General features: G+C 36.4%; 1 protein-coding gene across 15 annotated transcripts in view; it reads right to left on the bottom strand.

Annotated features, from left to right (window-relative positions):
- The window catches only part of PKP4 (plakophilin 4), a 237,700-nt gene that overhangs the window by 48,919 nt on the left and 162,367 nt on the right, over positions 1–26,414 (bottom strand). For 13 of the 15 annotated variants that reach the window (XM_053908570.1, XM_053908549.1, XM_053908565.1 and 10 more), the window contains 4 exons: positions 10,120–10,251; positions 9,819–10,009; positions 7,095–7,647; positions 1,789–1,977 (listed from right to left, as the gene is read on the bottom strand). In XM_053908570.1, coding sequence (XP_053764545.1) covers positions 1,789–1,977; positions 7,095–7,647; positions 9,819–10,009; positions 10,120–10,251 — 1,065 coding nt within the window. The remainder of the gene's footprint in view (positions 1–1,788; positions 1,978–7,094; positions 7,648–9,818; positions 10,010–10,119; positions 10,252–26,414) is intronic. The other 2 variants (XM_053908561.1, XM_053908552.1) reach the window with 1 other exon arrangement.

A 26,414-nucleotide genomic window follows, 5' to 3' on the forward strand; every position in this document is an offset into this window, starting at 1 on the left:
GGCTAAAGAAGGCACTTAGATCTTTAATATACACAAACTATGTCAATTTTATTAACAGAAAAGAGCAAAAATAAAACTATAAATCTGCCTACATGATTGATCTTACTATGTTTAATAAGATTTTGTAACAAAAATGCAAGCAAGGGGCGGCGCCTGGGTGGCTCAGTTGGTTGAGTATCCAACTTAATTTCGGCTCAGGTCACGATTGCATAGTTTGTGGGATGGAGCCCTACATGCGGCTCTGTGCTGACAGCACGAAGCCTGCTTGGGATTCTCTCCCTCCCTCTGTCTCTCAAAATACTAAACTTAAAGAAAAAAAAAAAAGTGCAAGAGAGATATAGGAAAAGAATTAAACTATTCCAAGAAATAAATGGCAAAATGCCATAATTTTACTTAGCAATAAAAAGCAATTATTCAAACCTGTAGATAATTGAGATGGTCAAACTGAACACTTAGTGTACACAGGTTACTTATTTGGATACACATTTTATTTATAGAACTTTGGATTTTGATAATATTGGAAAATTTATTTCGTAAGAAGGCTGATACATCAAATTCTTCTCTAGGTACCCTCTTAAATTTTTGCATGAGGCTATATATAGAGGTATTGTACACTGCATATAACATTTCTTTCTTAATTATTACAGAAGCTATTTCTCCAATAATTGCAGACATGTTCTTCTCCCAATTAAAAGATTTTAATAACATTGTTTGTTTCTTAATGCTATGAAAGAAATTCCTCGGGAGGAGTTCCCCTCTATTTCTAGACAGGAGGCTGAATCACTAATCATTTAAAAAAGCCAATTAGAACTTTAAAAAAATTCCTTAATTTAGAGAACATAACAAGTGAAATATTTCTTGACTGATATCTATTAAAAATCGGTACATTCTATTAGAAGAGAAATCCTGCAGTAAACCAAACTGTCAGTTTTTGGCAAAGAACCAATTCAAATATAGTCGTCTCCCTCTTGGTATTCTGGGAGGCATGCAGCCTAGAATGGTGCCTTGATGTGTTATCATTGTGGGCATGTTCATTTGTGGGCATGTCCATAGATGCACTATCTCTTAAAAAAAAAAAAAAAAAGAGAGAAGAAAAGGCCTCTTGGGATTCCATGAACCAGGCCGGCATCACAATCTGGCAGCTCACTTGGCCACGGGCCATAGCTTCTGCTCTGTCAGCCAATATGGGATGGCATAAATGTGAGAGTGGGGGTGCAAGGGTGTGATGCACTCATCCCTGTTTTTATAAATGCAGCTACTGTATTCTGCCTCAGACTGAGTCCATCATGAGGACTCGGTCTACATGTTCACATTCCACATGTAGACATTCAGAGGAAATCTAGTATCTGAAGAGGAGTAATACCAAATACACTTGGGATACATACATGCTGAAATAAAGATAGCCAAATAACTCATAAAGGAATCTTCTGTAAATACGTATTCCAGGCAACAAAAACCACAAAGAAATATTCCAACTCAGGTTTTCCTTTCTGTATCTAACATGTTTCTAATGCAAGGAGAGTCATACGTGTAGCTCTACAAAGTTATTTGTGAATTAACAAACTAATCACTGCATTCATTGATTAGACTAAGGTGAAAATATATCACCTATAAATAGGTACAACATGAACTTGTGTTGTACTGTTTATTGATCTACTGTGATAGCTGCTTATCTGACAACTGAATGGGCAACATGATTTCATTCTAACAGGGTACCAATCTCAATAAAATCCGTCTGCTCTTGGGCATTGCATTTGGGAAAACCAGCTAAACAGCACTAAGACCCACCTGAGCCTGTGCGATACAATGCTGTCTGTGATCCTTGGAGCTCCACGGTCCCGTGGTTTGGGCTGCGGTACACGGGGCTGTAGTAGGTCCTCCCCTCATATATAGGAGTGATGTGCAAGTCAGGAGACACAGCTGAACGAAGGTCTTGCCCAAGCTGGCTGTGCTGACTAGCGTAGGAACTCCGTAAGCCTAGAGGCAGGAAAATTACATCATTAAGAAATTGAGAAAATTGTGGAGAGGTTAAAAGACTTAATTAATAGGATCTAACCAATAGGACCCGATGTTAAGACTAAACACTAGACCTGGTGAACTTTACAAGAGAAGGATGCCAGCTATGAAAGGGATGTTATATACATTTTTTTGAGTTAAACTTTCTCTTGGCAGCAAAATAAAGGTAAATTTTGTAAGAAAAAATTATTGTGTGGTTTGATACTCTGAAATTCATTCCCCAACTGTAAGCTATTTTATGGTGGTGACCAAAGAGAGAATGCCCTCTTCTGTGGTTACATGATTTTCACAGTTAAAACATAAAAACAATGGTTCATGTCATTCTCTTTTCCTGCTCTGCAGAACTGGACAACCATCTCTTTGGGGGCAGGGCCCACCATGTCCCACGCCTCTTTAAACCTCAACATCTAAGACAATGCCTATGTAATAGTGCTTAGTGAAGGCTGAGATTCAAGAACACTTCTGAAATATATCTCTCAATTCACCCATGATTTTTCAGTAAAACATGAAATTTTATGTTACAAAATTTGGAATATTATCAATGAAGCAATAACATTTATTTAGTATTATGAGGTATTATTTTACTATTTGTTATCACTGTATTTTTCCTTTTTAAAAAAAACAAACATAGCTGTTTTTGCAGGAACCCACATACCAGATTCTTGTTTACCTTCTTTCTAGTGCAAAGGAAAAATACAAAGTTAGTACATTAACATTAGATCATTTGAAATATTCTTTCATTCAAATTGCTAATAACCAAAGTTTACACATGGGATTTGTGATAAAAAAAAGTACAGTTCAAACTCAAACATTTTATTTGCTTAAAGAAAGTGAATTAGTACATTCTATATTAGGATGCTCAGAAGTTTGTGATCTGTCATCACTAGTAAGGAAAATCTGTCACTTGGTAAGAATAGTAACTAAGGTTACATTCCAAATATGAGTAAGAGAAAGCACAAACATATCTGAAGTCAGCACTTACTTCCTTTTAAAAAGATTGCAAATAATTAACACAGTAACTAATTACAAAAAGATAGGTTCATTCATATCCTATTAGCTCAGTTAATCATATCACAACAAAAAGCAAATGGGCCTGAGTATGAGTGATAATGTTGCTTAGTGAGGAGTGGCAAGAAAGTTTAATACGTAGAGCTCCTGAAATGAATGATTATTACCTACCCTGGACAGCAAGGTGACATGGTAAGAAACTAAATGAACCAATGTGGGCATTAGCTACTGCTCTCCACTTGCCAAAATGACGATCAGAGGCTTAAACAATTATGTAATTGGGAGATTCTCCAGCCAAACTTCATTTCAAAACCAAGGCAACTGAGAGCCCAAAAGGAAATGTGATTCATCCGCATCAGAAAACTACCTCCTGGTAGGGCTGAGAGGAACCCAACACTGGACACAGTGAACCCTCCGGGTTCAATAAGACGTGGTGCGAGAGATCTGGAACTCGATAGAGCCCTCTGCGTTCACACAGAATTAAAGGGCAAGTTTAGCCCACCAGGGGTCCATGGAAGCCAATGTAACTCTAAAGATGATACCATGATTGTTATCGTAAAGTTCTCATTTGGAGATTTCAGCTTTTCATTCACTGGCAGATTTCTCATTCTTCTTAGCAGAGGATAAGCTCCATTTCTTTATGGGATGCATTTTGAATGAAAGTGCAGGCATTGCATTTGTTAATGGTGATATAAAGTGGGCAGGTAAATGTACCTGGTCCTTGGTAATCTTTTCAATACAAGGTGCTATTTTAACACTCAATAAAGCCACAAATACTTGTGATTTGCTGTGATACTCTGTAGATCACTCAATACTTGGGCACAAACAAGCTGAGCAATGAATGCTCATGAAGTTGGCTGAACAGCCATGCCCTCAAACAAAGCATTTTGCACATAATCAGAATGTTATATTCTCACTATGCAAGAATCTGGCTGGATTCTTCACTGGAAACCATGCTATATGATATGATTTATAAATATTTGCAAGTATTTACTATAATTTCATGGGAAAGGAAACCAAATGAGCTTGTTGAGAACCATAAAAAGTATCCAGCAACTATTCACTTGTTATAAGATTATTAGTGAGATGAAATTGCTATATGTGACAGACTGAAATGGGAAATAAAAGCCTTAGAATTATAGTGAAATGAACATTTCATTTATAAATGTTCATTTCACTATAATTCTAAGGCTTTTATTTCGTGAGTAACATAATCTTTGTGAGTAACGTAACAGTGATGGCTACTAATTTTGTTCACCTGCTCATGCATGCAAACAAAACACACAGTCTTACAGATTTACATTTAAAAAATTATAAAATTACATAGCCTCCATAGATTAAGTAAAATGATTAAGTGTAGAAAGTCCACTGTAACTTAGTGTCTTTTAAACTGCAAGATAAGTAAATATGTTCCATAACTGTTATTAGAAATAACTTTTCCAGAAGCATTTATGCAAATTTTTTATAACCTTATCTCCCCCTCCAAATAATGGAAAATGCTGATCTACAAAATTATTTATCTAACCAATAGTTTCTATTTGCAATTCCACAAATACACATTAGTTTACCTATTACAATGACACATTCCCTTTGATTTAAAATCTTTATATTTAAGACATTGCAAATAAACATAAATTTATCTCCCAAATAGTATTCTTTATATTCTCAAAATTTTTCTTGACATGCTATGATTTTACTGAAATGAGTATTTTAGGGCAGAGATATTTTTCTGTTGTAGGAAGTAATTTATACACATATTGTATCATCACTTAAATTATGATCACCAAATATCCAAGTGTCTGAATCTACTAGAAAATATTGCTTCAGGCTTATCAATTAACAGGTTATTAATCCTTTGAGATCAAGAACCATAATAAATATCATGATAAGCACATGGCTTTTGGAAATAAGAATGAAAGAAAGGAATTCACAAATTAGGATCCACATTCAGAATAAGCAGGCAGGAGACAATGGGAAGGCAGAGCTTTCCTAGAACCTTTATAAGGACACCCTTTGCTTCTTTTAAAGACTGTAGTAGATTAGGGCAAAAAATCTGTGATAGGCTAGCTCTAAACATAAAGTCTAATTTCACCTGTGATGGCAGAAGACAGGCTTTGTAGACCAAAGAAGATCATCCCTCTCAGGGTTAAACATAGAGACAGTAATTGATGTGCTCACTTCCTTCCTGGGTTTCCACTTCACTCTACGGCAAACATAGATTTCTGCATAGCTATTCTATACGTACACTGGGGGGAATACAGAAATCCTCAGAACTATTTATCTTTTAAGGTTTCCTTGGGAGACAGAATTTCATAAATGATTCCTACCTCACTTTGCTGCATACTTTCAGAGGCATGCCAGAAAATATCTAAGTCAAGTACACTCCTCTGATGACTGAATGAAAAAGAGGTGGTTTCTCCACTAGGAATTTCTTTTGAGCTCAAAATCTAGTTCAATATGAATTCTTCATGCAAAATTATTCAACTAGAAAATACCTTTCCCAGAAGCCATAAGGAAATGATATTAATTTTGCTATACAAAATATTAAAAACTTCTATAAATAAAAAATACCAAAAACAAAGTCAAAAGACAAGTTACAAAATAGAAAAAATACCCGAGAAGTATATTACTAGAAGCTAATTTACTTCAAGTATAAAAAGCTTTCATAAGTTAAAAATAGACAGAAAACCTAAACTTGTGGTTTGGAGAAAAGAAATAAAAAGGCTGATAAACATGTAAAATCTTCAACATCAGTCATAACTCGATAAAGGGCACTTAAAACAATGAGGTACAGCTTTTAATCTACGACATTGGCAAAGATGAGGCACTCTGACAATATGCAGTGCTAGTGAAGGTTTAGGAGAACAGATATGCTTAAACCTATTGGTGGAAATAGAAATCTGTGCAACTTCCCTGGAAGGCACGAGGTAGGATAGTATTTCTTTAAGAACAAATAAACACCTAGTTTGATCTAGCAATTCTACTTCAAGAAATGGATCCCACAGTTATCTTAGTATCTATGTGCAAATATGCAAGACCAATACAGAACTAGCTACATACACGTTACATTGTTGTCTCTAATGCCTAAATATGAAAAAACCTAAATGTTAATAAGGAAGAGATAAAATAAATTATAACACATCTATAAAAATAGGGTCCTAGGCATCTATTGGCAGAATGGAGCTCTCAGACATATTAAAAAAGAAGATATACATATATATTATACATATTTACATGGTATAAGATATATACAATATATAAATATATAATAGAATCCCATCAGTATAAAACACAGTGAGTGCACATCTGTAATACATACATATGTAAACACACATTCTTTAATTTTTTTTTTTTACCATTGTGTACATGTTAAAAATGTATTTTAAAACACTAACTAAGGATAAATTTCATTTTGATAAAAAGAACAATGCCTATACATTAGGTGGGAAACCCTCCATGAAAATACCCTGGAGGAAATGGCTATAATATCAGGCACCTTGCTGGTGTCTTTCTGACTTAATCCGAATGGCATTTGAAGGTAATCATAAGAGCTTTGTGCATTTCCCACTGGGATGCTAAAATCAAGGCAGTAGGTGAGAAAAATCCATATTCTGTATCATTAAAGCATTTCTTTTAAAAAAGCTAAATATTTCAAGAGATATTCTGATACCATTTTTTAACATAACTTAGAGGTTTGGATATAGGTAGGCCTACCTGGTGAACAATTTTTCATTAAAAAAAAAAAAAAACAAGCAACCCCCCACAAACCCCAACAAACAGCTTAGAATTCCAATCAATGTTTCTAAATGCAAAAAAAGTACTTTTTATATCCTAATATTGGGAGGGGGAAAATGCATTCATTGCAAAAGATTTCTGGTTGATATAAATGTATATATAGTTTCATGCATTAAGAATTATAGAGCCTGAAAGACAAGTCAGCCTGAAGTCAGCAGTATAAATTTTGAGATAAAACTATAAGCTTTTTCCACTTTATCATGCTCTGTTTCGGTGACGACTGCACAGAAGATTTCCTCACCGGGCTTTATGTAGTGCTGTCACCTTGAACTCACCTGTCAGGCTGTCTGGCCGAGGTGGAACCATCCTTTCGTAAATTTCATACTGCTGCTGTCCAAATTGTTCCATGTCGTGAACAGTCCTTTGCAGTGAAGGTCCCAGATGTTGTGGTACGGCAGTCATCCCTGAGCGTTTGGGGGACGACGACCCCACCTGGCCTTGGGATGGGGAAGCTACTCGAGTCTGTGCATCCATCAGGGTCAACGGGGACCCTACTCTGGCGGTGGTTTGGTACTGAGGGGTTGGTCCGTTGGGATTGGAGGTCTGCCGGGAGGTGACTGACCCAATCCGACGTACAGCTGTTGGGGACGCAGGTCTCTGTGCAGAGTATGGAGATGCTGCCCGCTGAGCAGGTAATGTGGTTGAGGAATATGCACTGGGGTTCAGTGGTCGGGAGTCTGTCACTGATGGAGAGCCAAATCCACTACCCAGAGAAGTTCTCAGTGACCCCCTTGAAGGAGACACGCCTGTGCTGATAACATAAGAAGGAGACTGTGCTCTAGATGGAACTGAACTAACTCTTCTCATGGCCCGATTGGCTACTGATGGCTGATGAAAGGGGGGGGAAAAAAGAGAACGGGTTTATCCAGGGTTTTGTGTCCACTGTCATTACAGAACAAAATGCACATAGCTCACTACAGAACATGAATTCACTGCTCATTTTAGGCGTCTAAGTTTCTTTCCTTTTTATGCTTTAGAGCTGGATATTAATTTGTCCTTATTGTGCTTCTCTTGCTCTACTTTTTTTTTTTTGGTAGTTTAACCTCTAACTTTTTCCCCCTCAGAATCAGTTAATAACGAGAGATCTGAAGATACTTAATATTCCTTTTTCCTTTGTCTTTATATTTTTTACCCTCTTGCCTATGCATTTTCACAACAGATAAATGTTACATTGCCATTTACAACAACATGGATGGACCTAGAGGGTATAATGCTAAGTGGAGTAAGTTAGAGAAAGACAAATACCATATGATTTCACTCACATGTGGAATTTAAGAAAGAAAACAAACGAAGAAACAAAGAAAAAAGAAACAGAGGAATAAAAAACCAGATCCTTAAATACAGAGAACAAACTGGGAGTTGCCAGAGGGGAGGTGGATGGGGGGATGGATGAAATAGATAAAGGGAATTAGGGAAACACTTATAATGATGAGCACAGAGTAATATACAGAATTGTTGAATCAGTACACTGTACACAATTAAAAAAATGCTGTATTGCAAGTGTAAAGCGTCACTGGATCAATGTATTTATTTTGTTCCCTGTGAGTCAATGTTTTTGGCCATGGTAAGGCATTTGTGTAAAGCAAAACAAAATTTGAATGTACCAATCTAAATGTAGCTAGAGGAGTGTCTATAATTTTTTTGTCCTTATGGGTTGGCCCCATTAATGAAAGGAATGTGATCAAATGTGGAATAAATGAATGTCTGGATAGGGCCTGGGGTCCAAAGCACTCCTCTGTGTATCTATTCTCAAGGGACAGCTCAGTTGCACAGGTTGCCCCCTTGCAACCTAACTCTTCAGCTCTAGGAACAAAATCAACTTACCTTAAGTTAAAAAAAAAGAAAAGAAAAGAAAAAAGAGGTAACATGACCACTTCTAGGGAGATGAACAAATGTCTGTAGTTAAGATAATTATTATTCAAAAGTGTGACTTCAAACCAGCTGACATAAAAATTCACCTAAGCCGATTAACTCCTGTAAACAGTCTAAAGCTTCTCACACTTTCCCATCAAAGCATCCCTCATGCACTAGGAATATGATGATTGGAGAAGAAAAAAATAACATGCACTCTATTTTTGTTTGTTTTCATATAGAGATGTTTCTCAATACTTAAAAATCTCTTCTAAACTGTTGAGCCAAAGTGCCAAAGTCCTCTCCTGTTTCTCCTTTGGCACTGGGAAGCCTGGCCCATGGTAGTGTTACCTTCAGGGCTTCCTCTACAACATTATGAGAGGATTAGTGTCTGCCTAACTTCTTGATTATCTTGGCATTTTTCAGTTCCAGAGAAATCACTGGGTACTTCGACAGACTGTTATCCCCGCTGGTTACTACCACTCAGGATCCTACTGCTTCCATGAATTTTGGTACATGCTGGTGGATCGAAGTCCGTGAAGTGGCAGTGAATACGGGAGCTAAGGAGGTTTTACAAGTACATACACAGGCAATCTTTTTTTGACAAACAAGTGAGAAAACCCTAACTTAACAGAATGCCTACACTTCTAAACAACTTTCTATAGGCAAGAGTATCTATATTCTAGCAAATAAATGTGATTTCAGGGAACAATTCCAAAGATGAAGGCAAAGCATTTTGATTACAACAGGCCAGTGCCATTTTATTCAGGTGTGGGAATAGTGTTCTACCCTCTAGGACTCTTTAGAACATATTGTAGCTCTAGTATTTTTAGAAACGCATAATACCTAAGGCACTGCAACATTCTACCTAGTTTTCTAATACTCCCCCCACCCCACCAATATTCTTCCTCTCATGCCAAACTTGCTTCCTCTAGAAGAATTACTCTCCTATATCTGGAATTTATTAGAATTTACTGATACAAGCTAATAATTCCTAAATGTTCTTTTTACTATCACAGACTCTAATAACGTTAAATTGATTTCGCTACTTTGTCCATTCTATAAAATCAATCCAGAAAGAATACTTATGACAGATATTCAATTAGGGGGGTTATTTCGTCACTAGGATCTTGATGTTCTTGGCTTACCTGAACCAGTGTTTGTCCTTCAGCTCTTGAATTCCTCACCAAATGGTTATTAGTTGATCCTAGAAATGAATGCTGTGGTCTATTATCTGCTTTACTCAAATTCTGGCTGTTATGGAAACTCCCTGCTTCCTGGTATCCACTGTCAGAATAAGAATTCATTTGTGTTGAACTTCTTGAGTTACCCAATGATCCTGCAGGAATGAAACCAGCAGGAAACACCTTTACTTTACACTTCGGATGCTCATTTTCAAAAAGCGTATATGAAAACCAAATCAAATACTTAAAAGATAATACAACAGACCCTCACTTTCATGGAGAGATGTCTGCTCTGGTGAGTAGAGGGTCCCTTGTTCTGGCTCTGTCCTGATGAGATAGTTGTTGGGATGGACAGCGTCAGAAACTCTAGGTTTGTTTACACCAGTATTTGGCACATCTGTAAGAAGAGAAGTTTAAACAGCGAAATCTAATGACAGTATTACATAAAAACTTGCTAAAAAAAGGTTCAGATATTTGTACCTTCTTATAATCTATATGTTAATAAAAGAGTATTTTCATTGTAAACTGCACAATGATTTACTCTTTTCTATATGGAAGTGTTCCATATACCCGTTTTATTAATATGTTTTCCTAAATTTCATGAAAGTTGTTCATCCTGATTACCACCCCAAGTGAACTTACAAACTATGTTAAATTAAAATCTGAAAACTGACCTTGTTCCTCGTTCCTCCTTGGAAAACTCACCACTCAGGTGAGTCCTCCAAGAGGACTAACAAACTCAGAACAGTAGCCAAGTGTTTAATAAAAGGTCCTCCATACCTCCAAACTTTTGAAATAAAAACTTGCATGGTGTTCACATTACTGAGTTTGGTAATGAAACCTCTGAAGGTAGAACTAGGCTTTTCTGTCATATTTCATGTTATCTAAAATCAGTGGAACTCAGTATGGAGTTTTCAGATTTACAAATGATGGAAACTTTAATTTTTTATCCATTTGCTTATCTTACTTGTATGTAGTCTCTTTCCAAACGAATACAGACAAATCTAACCTGATCCTTGTTTTCTCTAGCCAAATCAGTCTCTTCCATGATCTTATTTTCCTTCCAACTGTACCATTGTGCCATCTTGAACTTAAAAACAAAACTATTTACCTCCTTCCCTATTCCTGCTTTTTTTTGTATGCTACAGCATACAAATCGAGGTGGTATAATTACACTGCCTGTCCCCATTTCCATTCATATATGACCTCTTTTCTCCATTACCTTCAAAATATATTAGCCCATGTTATGATTATCTTCACAACTCTGTCTTTCCTCAAATTTAACTCTCAGGTTGCTAGTAAACATTTTTTCCAGGAATGCCGGCTTCACTATCTCTTCAAAGATTTATATGAAGTCTGTATCACACTCCGAGTCCAACACAGAGTCCTAAGGATTTCAATGTCTTCATTTGTTTTTCCTTTCTGACTTTCTTCCTTTAGCTATTTTTTAAGGCCCTAACTATGCAGCTATGTGAAAAGACAGGTGTGTGTGTAAGAGAGAAAGAGAGGGAGTGCCTGGGGAAAAGTAGCTTCAGAAAAATTTCCTTAAGGAAGTAATATCTTACCACAGGAGGCCAACTTGCCCCTTCTTTACTACACTTATACCTCCGTCCCCTAGAACATAAGCTCAGCATGATCAGGGACTCTCGTCTGGTATGTTTACTGTTACTTCCTCAGTGCCTAGGATGGTACATTCCACTCAGTAGGTGCCCAGTAAATATGTGTGGAACAAACAAATTCCTAGTAAGAAGAACAACTTCTCTTTACTGAATGCTGATTCATGCCTGGCATAGTGCTGCAGCTTTAAAATGTTCAATAAAGTTTATCTATGTAAAGCGAAGTGAAACTTTTAGGAACTGCTGATCAAGCTAGTTTGGAAAGCAAATACAAGGTTTATAGGAGAGCCGGGAGCCCCACTGCATTCTAAACCTTTAGCTCGACGCTGAATTCAATCCAAGGTTTTGTTTCTTAGCCTCCAGAAAGATTCACTGACATTCTTAATATAGGCTTTTAACGACCTGTCTCCTGATTTATTATTTGACAGGACATTTCTAGGTGGTAGAGTTCTGTGACGGTTCTGAATTCTTAAGCTTGGAATTTCAATAAAGATTACAGATTGTGTATGGTTTCCCTGGTACACACTGAAACATGATCTGAGTCTCCGGCAGGCTGATGATCCTGAAGAGTGATCTGCTTCATTTGTAAGTCTTGCGTTACAAGTTCCAGGGTTCCACACGCTCTTATATAGCACTTCTTGACAGAATTTTACGCAGGACTGAGTAAAATATGTAGTTTGCTAGGCTACTAGAGTTTTCTGTAGAACTGGAGTGCCTGGGAATAGCAATGCAAGGGTCGGCCTGAAGGCAGGGCTGTGCTGCAGTCCACCGGGGCTTTGTTCGTCCAAATGAAGCCCAGAGACATTGAATACGAAACGGCAGCAGACATGGAAGCACCCCTGCGGTAGCTCCAAGACTTCTCATACATGGAAAGGGTACCGTTTTTCAAAAGGAAGAGAGGTTTAGATAGTTCTTAGCTTCAGGTTTAGTACGAGATAAAACGTGGGACGCCAATACATCAAAGCTTTTGGCTTGGAAACACTAGGTGGCATGCAGTGTCAGGATCGGAGAACTTATCACCATGGAAACCGAAACCCATTAGAGTTCCATGTATGCCTCTTCATTTTTAAAAAACTATTAGGAGCTATTATTTAAATAGGAAAAGAGAAAGAGGCACCCTACAAATCTGTACCTCAGCAATTGTGTCTCCTCACCCAGAACATTTTCTCACAAACCATGTGGCAAACAATTGCGCTCATTTAAACTCTTTAAGAGAAGCTATTTAAAATAATCTTGGGGCACTTGGACAGCTCAGTAGGTTGAGCGTCTCTTGATTTCAGCTCAGGTCATGATCCCAGGGTTGTGGGATCTGGCCCTACGTCAGGCTCTGAGCTGAGCATGGGGCCTGCTTGGGATTTTATCTCTCTCTCTCCCTGCCCCTCATCCCCACTTTCTCTAAAAATAAGATAAGATAAAATAAATCTTAAATAGAACAAGCACAAATTGTGAGATACAGGATTCTATACTGGTCACCCTAATAAATAAAACTTAACAGAACTAGTATCTTAAAAAAATACAAAAACAAACAAAATAAACAAAATTACCCTGAAAGTAGTATAACCATGTACCCTCTCAATGTTAGTACCTATTTCTTATACTTTGAAATGCAATGCCTCAAACAATATAATATAGAAAAGGACTTTGAGATGGCTAACTAGAGTACTAAAATACTAAATTCCCGTGTCCCCCAAATCCAATTTGAAGATCTAAATAATTAGGTTTAGAGAACAGGATATAAACTTCATTTTAAAGATTTCATTTTTAAGTAATCTATACACCTAACTTGGGGCTTGAACCCACAACCTTGAGATCAAGAGCTGCATACTCCACCAACTGAGACAGCCAAGCACCCCTATTTTTTATGTTTAAGTAAGTTTTAAGAAGTTGATAGATAAATGAGATTAATCTAATATGAAGTACAAAACAACCAAATTTTAAACTATGAATGAGGTCTTCAGTTATTTCTCTATTTCTGTAATGAAGCCCAGTGTAATCTACATATGCAAAGACAAAAAGATACTGACATCTTAATCATTAGAAGTTAAATAATTTTCAAAGTTTTACTATTATTTACTATTTTGTTGAAAACTTATAATTCACAAATTATATGCACATATATAAATGTATGTATGCATAGATGTTATACCTAAGGTAAGAAGACCCACTTCCTAATTACTGAATAAAGTATTCGTATTGTAGTATGGTAAAGTTCGAAATTATTATATTTTTAAGTTTATTAATTTTGAGAGAAAGAGCGAGGGAGCGAGCTCACGCATGTGCGGGGGAGGGGTAGAGAGGAGAGAGAGAATTCCAAGCAGGCTCCATGCTGTCAGCGCAGAGCCTGATCTCACAAACCCAGAGATCATGACCTGAGCTGAAATCAAGAGTCAGAGGCTTAACCAACTGAACCACGGAGGCACCCAGGTAAGGCTTGAAATTATTAATTATGCACTATTTGTGCAATCTTACTCTAAAATAAATGTCTTTTTAAAAGTTTATTTATTTGGGGGGGGAGGGGAAGTGGGGGAGGGGCAGAGAGAGACAGACAACAGAATCCCAAGCAGGTTCTGCATTGTCATTGTGGAGCCTGATGCTGGGCTCAAATTCATGAACCGGGAGATCATGACTTGAGCTGAAGCCAGATGCTTACCCGAAGGAGCCACCCAGGTGTGCCTAAAATGAATGTCTTTTAAAAACACATGCTAGTGGAATAAAAGAAGACACTAGTCAAATTTACCAGATAAACCACAGAGCCTCACAGGATGGGATCACTTCATGCTCATTGCTATAAACTAAAATTAAATAGTTGGCATGGTGTGATTTAGCACAGTCAGAACATGCAACTGAGACATTTTTATGAGCAAAAATGACAAACGGAATGTCAATGCTATTTCTTTAATCTGTGTACTGAAGAACATGTGTTACTTTTTCACAAACATGCTTTGTGGGACATCAGAAATACATTATGGGGCATTTTCAAACCTGAAATTATCATTTTCCATGAAAATACATGTTTAAAAATGTAGAATTTGAACAAGCTTCAAGGTAGAATGAGATAATCTCCCATTTGTATTTACGACTAGGAGATTATTGGAAACATGGCCCTTCTTGCCTATTACATTTCTTCTGAGTGCTCCAATATCACTAAAAAAAAAAAAAAAGGCAATTAACTAGAAAAAGTAGAAGGTTGCAGCTAGGAAAAATATTAGTGGGTAAGGGATAATAATGCTGTAGGGCTATGTAAATCTCATGTATTATCCACCCCATTAAGCTTACAGTGAAAGAGAAAATACAAAGTGTATTATCTTTTCTGTGATGTATGTCCAAAATATACACCAAGTATGCATAAAAATATGCTCAGGAAACAGGGTAAGGTCTCACTAAAGAACTTAAATTACTGAAATTCCTCTGCTTTGTTAATCTATGTGTCTTACTGTTTAGAGTATATGAAACAGAGGTCTATGCTAGGTGTAAAATTACCATGGAAACAGGAACCCAGAGATCAGTAAGGAGATTTTTAGTATATACACCCCTGTAACTAGTCTTTCTTAGTCCAGCATACTGTAACTTTGTGCTAGAATCTCCTTGTTTGTACCTGCTCTGAGTTGCTATGGTGTCTAGAGGTTTGCCCTTGCATAAAAGATAGTGTAATATGAGTTTTTGCAGGACTCCTGTGATGGTTAATAGAATGAATGCAGATGATTTTTTGACGGCTAAGGGAATGGAGTATCTCACTTTTTTTTCTAACTCTGGACTGTGAATTGAAGTTAGCCTTCATATTCAGAGTGGCAACACTTTATGAAAAATATGAATAGAAAATTTTGTCTTATGGGGACTCAACTTCCTACTTGGCCATGGTACTGTGGCTTCCTGTAGGGCTACAGGCTCAGAAAGGAGTCTATCCACAGAGCTGTAGAAATAGTCCAGTGCCTTCTATGGCTAAGAAGTAAAGCTCTAGGCCAAATTCTGGAAGAGAACACCGATGATGGCCTTGAATAGACTTCTCTTCAGTAACTTCTTTGATGTACATGAGTCACTTCTACAGCAGGTAACCCAATTATTGGGGGAAATGACATTATTGGGGAATACTGTTGCACAGTAAAAATGTAAATAGGGCAATGGAAACATGAATCATAAAAACATTCTTTGGTCTATAGAAGACATAGATAGATGTTGACTGATATTTTAAGAATATTACAGATACCCAGAGTTTGTTGACTCAAATATAAATTACTGTGTGTGTGTGTGTACCTGTACCCACATATGATATCCTTTAAAAGCTGGGCTTTAATGGAAGTAAAAAACTTATGAGAACGGGCAGAAGATCATGTTTACAGAAACTATTTCTAGTCTGGTTCTTGAGTGTATCTAGGTTTCTGGGTCTTATACATGCTTATATTATCTTTTAAACATTAAGACAAAGACTCCAAAAATTTTACTCATCTAGAAAATGTTGAGTAAAAAGTCTTGGAAAGCAGAAACCATTAATGAAGTATCTTCTAGTTCACTTTACACTTTGCTCTAAACATCAATTAATCTGTCTTGAAAGCCACTGTAAAAGCTCATCTGTCTAGATTCAATTTCATGGTTTAAGCAAACTTTGTATCTACATAAGCTGGTATAAAGCACGTTCTTCAATTTCTATAATGACACATCTGTAAAGTATTTTATAGTTTTATATGTCACCAGAGAGATCTTTTGTTCATAATATTGTAAAATTCCTGAATTCCGTTCAGGAATACAAAATGATTAAAAGTATTTTTTAGAAAAAAAAAAAAAGGAATTTTTGCAAATAGTCATATTAAAATGAGTATTTATCAAGTATTTTTTTGTCTAGGCATGAATTAAAATACAGGTGTCATACTTACCATAAATAATTTATATCTGTAAGAGGAAAACTAGAAAAACAAGGAGTTTAGAAATGTAAGAATGAAAAGAAATAGATCATACATGTCAAATTTCCAACACTGAGTTTACAGGTAGGTACTCATGAAAGGCCCTGGGCCTCTTGCTTCCTATAGAGAAAGCTGAAAAAAGAAAAGGATTTGCGGTAATGTCTATGAAAAATAAGTGCTCAAAATCATTCAAATATTTTTCCAAGGACACACTTTATTCCTTAGGGAAAAAGTGTTACCAAATATAAAAGTGGATATATTTGATAGCCGGAGATATAAGATAGATTCCCTCTGTTAAAAAAAAAAATTCTTTAAAAAGACCCAGACAAATCTGTAAAGGAGGATATTCACTACCATAAGAAATGAATGGGTCTTCTGAAACTAGGTTTTTCTATAATTTTCTATTGGGTTATCTTTTTTGGTAAAGATTATCAAGATAAACCTAAATGAAGACTAACTTTCTGCCATAAGAATGAAATGTGGAGTTACAGATGATAGCCTGCCTCCTTGATATTTCCCAAAGCAATGACTGTTCACTGAGGAAGTATGGCTCTGTGTGTTGCAGAGATGGTAAAAGAAAAGAAGGAGCTTTTAAACTTGATAATTTGTTTTATTTTAGGTAGTTAACAGAATATTTCTTCACATATCACTAAGAGCATGAGAACACTTAAATACTTATTTAATACATTTATATTAAACATGAAAGGTTAGAGGCTAGAACTGGATACGAGATTTTGATACAGTCATAAATCACTGTATTTAAGTCTTTGAGGGATGTATGTAATCCATCCCCATATATTATGTGTAAATGGTGTAGGAATGGTCAGATACATTATTTGCTAAAGTAAAATGCAAATACTCTTATTTGCTGGTTGCCACACATCCATGAACCATGTCCAATACTTTTACTGTAAGTATCTTTCCTGCAGATCACTTTACCATAAGCATTTTCAACAGAAACATTTTCGCTGTTTAATTGGCCATAAGGCAATCTTGCCATAAAAGATAAAAAAAATAAAATAAAAATAACTGGCTGACAATTTGGTTTCTTTTCTCCAGTGATGCACTACTCCTATTTTTATATTACGTAAATCGTAGCCCTCATAATGGTTTGTACCGTGGCGCAGAGGTTTGCACCCACATTTCCCACAGAACTTTGGAACATCTATCAAGACATGTGACAATATGCTAAGAACAAACAAGGCTTATCACAGCACAACACAAAATTCAGTTTCAAATACGCATCCTAGCATTTGAAATCTGATGCCTCTCTTAATAAAGAAATTTTAGTGAAAAAAGAAAAAGTGTGATGCCAAACGAGGAGACACATCAACAAGCAAAAAAAAAAAAAAAAAAAAAAGTGTTTAATACTATCAACAAAATACTTTGAAGACAAATGCTTAGGTACAACCCACAAAATAAAGTCAGTATTTCCATGATTCTACCTTCCACATTTTGAATGTATTCAAATATTTTGTGTTTTGTAGTAGTCTTTTACATTTTGCTATTCATTTTTCATGTTTCATTATGTCCTTTGAGTGAATGTCCCTCTTTTGTTTTTCGTGATTTTATCTTTACAGTGCAACTGCCTTATGGCTAGTTACGCTGTGAAAGTGTCTGTGGCTGAGATATGTACAATGAAATTACTTACAATCCACACAAACACAGTGATAAATGTAGAGTTCTAAACTAGCAGAAAGGCTGATGTCCAGCATTTACAGAAAATTTTGCTTAAATTAGGACTCATTTAACAAAATCCCAACTATGTGGAAATACATGTTAAATAGCATCCACTGGCCGAGAAACTCTCTCATCTACCTCAGAGTGGTTTCATTTGTGTCACAGCTAACCTTGGGAGTATGACCAACAGTTGGCGGGCTTTAACATGTGCCACTTTGATGTACTACTTTAACCCACAGTATGCTGAACCCTTTGTTTAAAGAATTTGTATTCAAGTATTCTAAAATTTAAGTTTTCAAACTTTCATAAAAGTAGAGAGATCAACAAACCACCTCCCCAATTTAAGTTACAACATTATGCCATACTTTTTATGCTCCATTTATCTTTCTTTTCTACTATTATAGAATTTTAAAACAGATCCCTCACATCAGATCATTTCAACTCTAAATACTTCCATATGTAGCTCTGTAAAATAAGGACTTCGCAAAACTACATTTATTCCACCATATAATGAGTTCACAGTCAAATTTTCCTGATGTCTCAAAAATTTCTTTCTTCAGTTGGCTTGTACTAGTCAGGCTGAAATAAGATTTACTGATGGCATTGGACTATGATTGCTACTTAAGTACCTTAAATCTAAAAAGAGGCTCTCATACCCTCATTTTCATGTTCTTGGCTTACTGAGGGAACCATAGCAACAAACTCATAGGATGCTCCACATTCCGAGCTTGTGTGCAGGTTTCATCATGGTGGCATTAAAACATCCTCTAACCTCAGTATGTCTTATAAACAGAAAGTTAGAGCTAGCAGCTTTCAGGTCAAACTCTTGTGGTTAGAATACTTTATGGATGGTGCTGTATACTTTACATCTTGTCATACTGTAACGCTTAGAGTTGCTAAGATCAGTCAGCCAATTCAAGTGATGGCAGCCCCATCTTTCCATATTTTCAAGTTCATCATCAACCTGTCTCCTAGTGCAATGGTTTCCAATGTTGGCTGCACACTGCAATCACCTGGGATGGGGTAGGTGCAGAGTTTAGAAACTATCACTGACTGAGTCCCATGCCCAGAGATTCCAATTCAAGCTGTGGTCTGAATATTAGAGATTTAAAATATTAAATATTTAAGATATTAGGAATTTAAAAACTCCCAAGATGATTCTAATGTGCAGCCAGGATCAAAATACAGTGGTTTTTGCATACACTGACAATCTTTGCTTGAACCATTTCATTAGAGCATGCAAATTGGTGATTTTTCTAATTTTATTGTTCTTTCTACATTTATCAGCAGGAATTCCTTTGGCGTATTTAGATACCTTAAGATAGCTATTAATGGCCAGGATTATTTGGTTATCCTAAAAATAATCTGTACAGGATAGTAGGATAAACTTTTAATTCTTCTCTTTAATTACCAGTAATTAAATTAATTTACTTTTGAGTAAGGCAGTGATTTTCACACTGCACTGTGTGATCATCAGGGCATATTCAAAAAGTTGATGCCTGCTTCGGGCCCCAGACTTCAACAGTTCCGCAGGCAATTTTAATGTACAACAAAGTTGGGAACCTCTGGAGGTGCTAGTACCCGAATTACCTCCAATGGTGATAAACAAAAGTTTGTTGTTTGCTTGTTCCAGTAGTGGTTGTTGCATTTCTGTTGACAGAAAAATGTATGTGATCGTTTTGACCCAGATATGAAAAGAAAAGAAAGAAGAGCTGACAGGAAACATGACAATTTTATTAAATTCCAAGATCAGGTTGATCTCCAACTTCCATAAGAACTAATCAAATGATAGAAAGGTCAGTAGTTTGCTGGTCTCCACACAATGTTCTGATTTAATGAATATTTAAGAATTATTTAAGTGATTTTACTGTTAAGTCTGTCTATAAAGCTTATGATATAGGGCATTTGGAAACAAATGGCTTTTTAAAGCCTAATAACTCACTAACATTTTATATATTCATGAAAATTTACACTCCTAGACTCTGGCAACATAGCAAGCATGGATAGGCATAGCAGTTGGTATAGGTAGGAATATTTGTAGGGACCCCCTCAGACTCTGACAGTCAGCACGAAGGTTGTTTTGAAGTAAAGACATTTGAAATTCAACAAATGTAGAAACAAGCCTTCTTGGAGCATCCCTTATTTCACTAAAAGCAGAAACTTCTGGGGGTGAGGCTGCCATGGGTCCCTTCTGTGGGAGATTCATGGCATGAAAAAAAAGTGGGAGGACCACTTGTACCTGCATAAACAAACATTATTGCAAAATTTCTTAGATCCCCATTGTTCCCCTAGGAACCTATTTGTTTTTCCCCCAGAAACCCTTTCTGCCCACTTCCTCTCCCCCATTAAGCTAGGTAGATAACCCCTAGTGTAGTCATTTAGGTAAACTACTTTCATGAGCTCCTATGTGTATCTGAATACTTTGGGATTATTTTTCTATTAATTTAACTATTGTCAGTTAAATTCACTGGCTTCCTCAGTCACTTAACCTAAGAAGGCAGAGGAAAAGCCTCACTCTTCCCACATATTGTTAAGCATTTTTGGTGGGCAGTTTGACAATATGTGCCCCTAAAGCCCCCGTATACACAGTTGCCCAGGCAGTTCCACTTAAAAAAATATAAGTGACAAAGATACTCAGATGTGCAGAGAAACCGTTTACCATTGTTCGTCAAAGTAAAAAACTGGAAAAAAAAATTTACTAATAAGGGATTGCTTACATAAATTTTCTAAACCATGGGTATTTAACCATTAAAAAAGAGGTGGGTCTTTATATACTGATAACAGAAACACATGCTTGGTTTTCACTATGCCGTTAAGGAAAAAACCTACATTATAGAACACTGTATAATATATCCTCACTGAATTAAAAACAAAACAAAGCCAAAGGTGTGTTTGTGTGTGTGCGCGCGTGTGAGTAGGTATCTACAGAGGTGTGTGGGGCAATGGCCATTGTATAGAAAGATGTGGGAATGAAGGAAATTTTACCTTTACTCCAAGTTCTTCAAGACTTACTTTTTGTAAAATATAGAAGGCCTTTTGTAATAAAACATTAACAAGTTAAGAGAACCTTTTTGTGGTGATCAGGAAGCTATAGTGTTGTAGCTGTGGTAAGAAGAATATCATGACTATGTAGCTAAAAAGGCCTGAAAAAATAAGGGAGGAAAAACTTGGCTGGTTTTAACAGAAAGTCGTATTCCTCCTGTTATTTAGAAAAGAAACAGGAAGGAATGAATATATGATGAAATTTTGTCATTTAGCCATAATAAATCATAACATCCAAAATCCTCAATCGTCCTTTATACATGATTGCTAATCTAATATTCTATTTATGAACATGTATAATATAACTTCCTATTCTATCTCCTTTATAAATCCGGCACATTTCTACTGAGGCATAAAGTGTTCCCATTTAAGTTTGTGTCCTATCTCATGATGTGCTGATGCTTTTTTGTATTGTAAATTACTTGCTCCAGATGGAGGAAAAAAAGAAATAAATTGACTTAGGGCTAGTCTCACATTTATCTTTTACCTTCAGTATTTATGTTTTTTTTTTTTTTTTTTTTAACCCACTGCAGTGGGAAGAAAGTCGTATCTATACATTTTAGGAACAAAATTTAAATATGTAAACAAAACACAAAACCCAACCCCTATAAAGTCTTAAAATTAGTAGTATACATTAACTATTAATGTCAGTATGTACCACACAATAATGATTTAATGGACAGTATGTTAAAATTATGGCACTTAAATACATACTCCACAATAAATGGATGTGGCACTGTGAAGTTAAATTGCCCTATCAGTTTAAAATTTCTGTTTTACCACCATCTTTTTCATTCCCTTTCGCATTTTATTGTCAAATATCCACTATTTCAACTGAATGAAATCATTAATATTTTCTCTCTTGCTCATTACTTATTACAATAGGCCCACCCAAGGCTCTCTACCCCTTAATGCCTTCTGGGTCAACCAGAAATTTCCCTTACTTTTATTCTCCTGTGTCCTTTGCTAACTCGTTGCTTTAGGAAAAACTCTAATCTTGTGGCTTCTTTATTTTCTTAGAAGTAGTAATTCCCAATCAGTTATTTAACATTCATTAATATCTGCTCTTGACACTATTTCTTGAGCACTTTCTTCTAGTGAAAGGGAGCCAGATTCCTTGGCCTGTGGGCACAGACAGGTGCACTCAGGTTCAGAAGGGGGCCCCTTCTCATCTGCAGGGAAGGGGAGGGTGGGGGGCTGCCGGAAGAAGGCTAGGATTCTCAGGCTGATGCCATGCTGCTCCCCTCCCCTCATTTTACACATAAGTACTAAAACTGGAAACTGCCTAGACTCTAGTATTTTTTTCCTGGAACAGAAAAACTGTGAAATTGTGACTTGTGGCACAATTCACTTTACAGGATGTGGCTGGAGGATTTAAGTAACAGCCAATGAACACTTTGACAAAAGGACTCAATTTATGGCTTCAACAGCTTCTTTCTGGTGGGCAACACAAACTATGTATCTTTTGTGTGTGTGTGTGTGTGTGTGTGTGTGTGAGAGAGAGAGAGAGAGAGAGAGAGAGAGAGAGAGAGAAAGAGTGTGTGTGTGTGTGTGTGAATTGGTGTGCTTTTTCTTAAAAGAGAAGCCCAAGGGTTCCACCAAGGGTTCCACCTCCTTTCTTTTCTTTAAGGACTATTTTGCATAATATTTTCCATCAAGAAGAATTGTAATCACATGTGCATATATTTGTATTCTCACTTTCCTCCGGCTTTTATCTATTATTCTATTATATATGTTTATGACTATGGTGTTTATTTTCTATCTTATTGTATGTGGTCTTAAAAGCTACCTCAAATTTTGGCAGAACGTAAGAGACTGTACAAATGCATCAAATTTTAAGAGAGGTGAAGATGTGAACAATGGAAAAATGGAACACTAATAAAAGAGAAAACAGAAAGGAACATTAAGACAACATTCCCTCCTCACTGCTCTTTAGTGGAACATACATAAAAAAAACAAAAAACACAAGGTTATAAGAAATGCAAGGCTATAAGGAAAAGACAGAGCCAAAACAAAACGATAAACTCTCTTCATAAAAGACAAAAGGATGCGCATTTTATGTTTATAGAGAGTAGATATGTAACACTGCTAAGCTAGAAAATACGGAATAATGAAGAGAGGGGAACAGAAAAGCAAGATAACAATAAAGCATAAATACTTCAAAACAACTTTATTACTTCCGGGGAAGCTTCTCCTTAAGACTCCTTCCCAACCAGCCTGAGAAAACTGTAGAGGGGATGGTTCTTCCTTGTGTTTTGGGAAGTAATCTCTTTGAGCCCCAAACTTAAAAAGCTTTGGCTTTTTACTTTCATACAGCCTACTATCCCTCATACAAAAATCAACCAAACGACTGTCAGACCAAAAGACCAACCAACCCGAGCAAACAAACAGAGGGATTCTGCTGAACTGAATCATAAAGAAATGGAAATCTTTTCAGCCTAGGGCATCCTGAGCTCTTCCTTAGAAAATGACTCTGCAGTAAGTCAGCTATTTAAAAACAAAATTCAGCAGCTGGTCTCAGGTTCTGGCATTTCAACAGAATGTGTAACATCCTGAAAACACCAGAGTAGGCAGGGATCTCTCCCAGGTAGTGATCAAACCATTGCCCTGTTAACAATTCACCTTATTGCTAAAAGGCTTTTTAAGTTCCAAGATTTTCAACTCAAGTTTGTAATATGTATATAAAGGTAGAGCAATTGTCTGCAACAAAATGTTCAAAATATTGAAGAAAAATGAGGAACAATAAGAGACTTAATCCTAAATCTTTTCATGTAATCCTTTCTTATTTAGGAAACCAAGAAAATTGAACAAAGATGTTACTTTTGTCAAGATCTAGTCAAAGACAAAGACAAAGACTACCTCTATCTATCTATCTATCTATCTATCTATCTATCTATCTATCTATTAAATTTTAAGCCACCCCTGCCCTTATTCTGGTCAGGACTACCAAATTCTAAAAATGAGAGGATTTTTATACTACATTTAGTATTTCTGCATGCAATGTGGTAAAGAGAAGATAAGAGTTAAACTTAACAGAAAAAGCAGCAAAACTGACATTTTATGCTATTATTTACTTGCAATCAAACTTCTAAAGATATCTATCACTACTTAGAAAAAGAAACATGAAACAAATCAGATTTTACTCCTTTATGCATACAATCAAATTTCAGTTTTCTACCCTTATCTTTGTAGCTTATTGCCATGGTTACAATTTAAATGTCATAACTGTGGCTGAAACGTAGGCAAATTTAAGAAAGCACACAAGTAACGTTATTATAGTTAAAATAATAGAAAGTGGAGTAAATAGCAGTTGTGATTGTAGTGTGTGAAGATTAATACACTCCTTCTCCCCCCAAAAGCAAAAAACAAGGTCAGTAAATGTAACTAACACCTGCCAGATCTGAATAGGAGTTTGGTATGAGTATACTCTGACAAAAGTAAGGGATGAAGCATAGTTATTAGGTGTGAATTACAAATGTAGCTGTGGTGAAGACAGATGAATTATTGGAGTTGTATTTCCCTAACGTTAAAGTATTTGGGGAGGAACTCAGACAATACACACACACACACACACACACATCTATATTTAACTCATTAGTAAATCGTGAAGATGGTGGTCGAACGATGCTGAGTAAATGTACTAGAGGGGAGGGAGGTAGAAAGGACAGCAAGGCCCCAAATATTTCATTCTGTTATGTGTCTTCCTAATCAAAGCTCATTCTCTATATATGTAAATCAACACAGTTGTACACTGCCTGGCTGGCTTTTGGTAGTTAGAAACCACCGAACTGCCTTTTCTGGCTCAGCTCAGCCGGGGCAGAATGGTGTGTGTCAGGAGCGGAACTGTACTAAGAAGATCCAGGATGTTCTCCGGCTCTGCTCTAGGCAGCATTTCTGGCTTGGCTTTATCTCCTTCCTGGTTCCAGCTAATGCTGGAAATCTCCCCCTGCCCTACTTCTCACCACTGCTCCAGTTTGGAAACAAAACCACCTAATCCATTGCCCCCTCAGTCCTAGAAACAGTGGCAGCTTTGGTTATGATCAGTCTCATGGGCGTTTGAGTATGCTGTTTAATTTTCCCAAACCTTCCAATGCGCCCTTGAACTATAAACCTCCCTGAATCAAATCCCTCATATGGAACTAGCTGCCATGAGCTTGGTTTTCCTGACTTGACTCTAATATAGTTATCATCCTTGGTCTACAAAAAGCTCGTGCCTATCAAACACTTGCACTGCAACAAAAAAGGGCAATATATAAGAGATTTTTAATAAAACGATGATGCCAATGAGGAAGTATGAGAGGATCAACCTCACATTCCTAAAGGGAGGGAAAAATAATATAATCTTTTCAGGCAAACAACTTGGTTACACATATCAAGAGGCTTAAAAATGTTCATATACTCTAATATTTTTTCTTTAAAAGTATAGCCTACGATAAATCAAAAGTACAGATATAATTTTATGTACAGGGATGTTTCCCACAATGTTATATGTAATTGTAAAAAAAATTAGAAACAACCTTAATGTCCAGAAATAGAGATATCAGTAAATATGGCATATATCTGTCGTTCCTCTTTATAGCCCCCCCTCCTCCAATTTCAAGTGGATAGCACCATGATGTAGGTGCTCAACATCTACCTCCACTAGACCTGAAGCACTTAAGAGGACAAGGATATTTGTTTTAAAGATTGACAGCTATGTGCTAGACAACTGTTTTAAGGCTCTCAAGAAATATTTCTGGAATAAATTAATGATGTACTGTTAAAGATAAACTTACAGAAGAATTTTATATGAAATGGCAAATTTTTGCCACAGACAAGTACGAAACGCACTACTGTGTGCTTAGTATTTTTCTTTACATTTTTCAAATCACTTTTTAATAGTTTATAGAGCTGCTATTTCTCCTGAAGAATATTTAAATCAGGCAACTTTTTTGCTCAAAGCATTTTCAGTGACTCTCCATGACCTGTGGGAGAGTTAAAAGTCACCAGTATTTACAAATCTATTTTGACCCAATGTGGCTATCTAGACTTTGCACACTTTGCCATCTCTCAAACCAGTTTTAAATGTTCATATGTGACATTTGTTGTCTCTTTTGCTGCCTAGTGACAAAGCGCTCTCTGCAGTAGGCTGTCCATTTACAACAATGTCTCCCACACAATATACATTTGGCATCTAACCACATACTATTTCATGGTATGATTTTCCTTATATTAAGCTACTGTTTGTGAGTTTTATTGTTAAGTAGCTTTTCATATGTCTTTGCCTAATCTATGGCTTGAGTAAACAATTCATGGGAATTGGGAATAGCTTCCTTATAAAACAGTGG

This window comes from Panthera pardus, unplaced genomic scaffold (assembly GCF_024362965.1).
Source record: "Panthera pardus isolate Hobbes unplaced genomic scaffold, ASM2436296v1 HiC_scaffold_10, whole genome shotgun sequence".
In the NCBI taxonomy this organism is placed as follows: domain Eukaryota; kingdom Metazoa; phylum Chordata; class Mammalia; order Carnivora; family Felidae; genus Panthera; species Panthera pardus.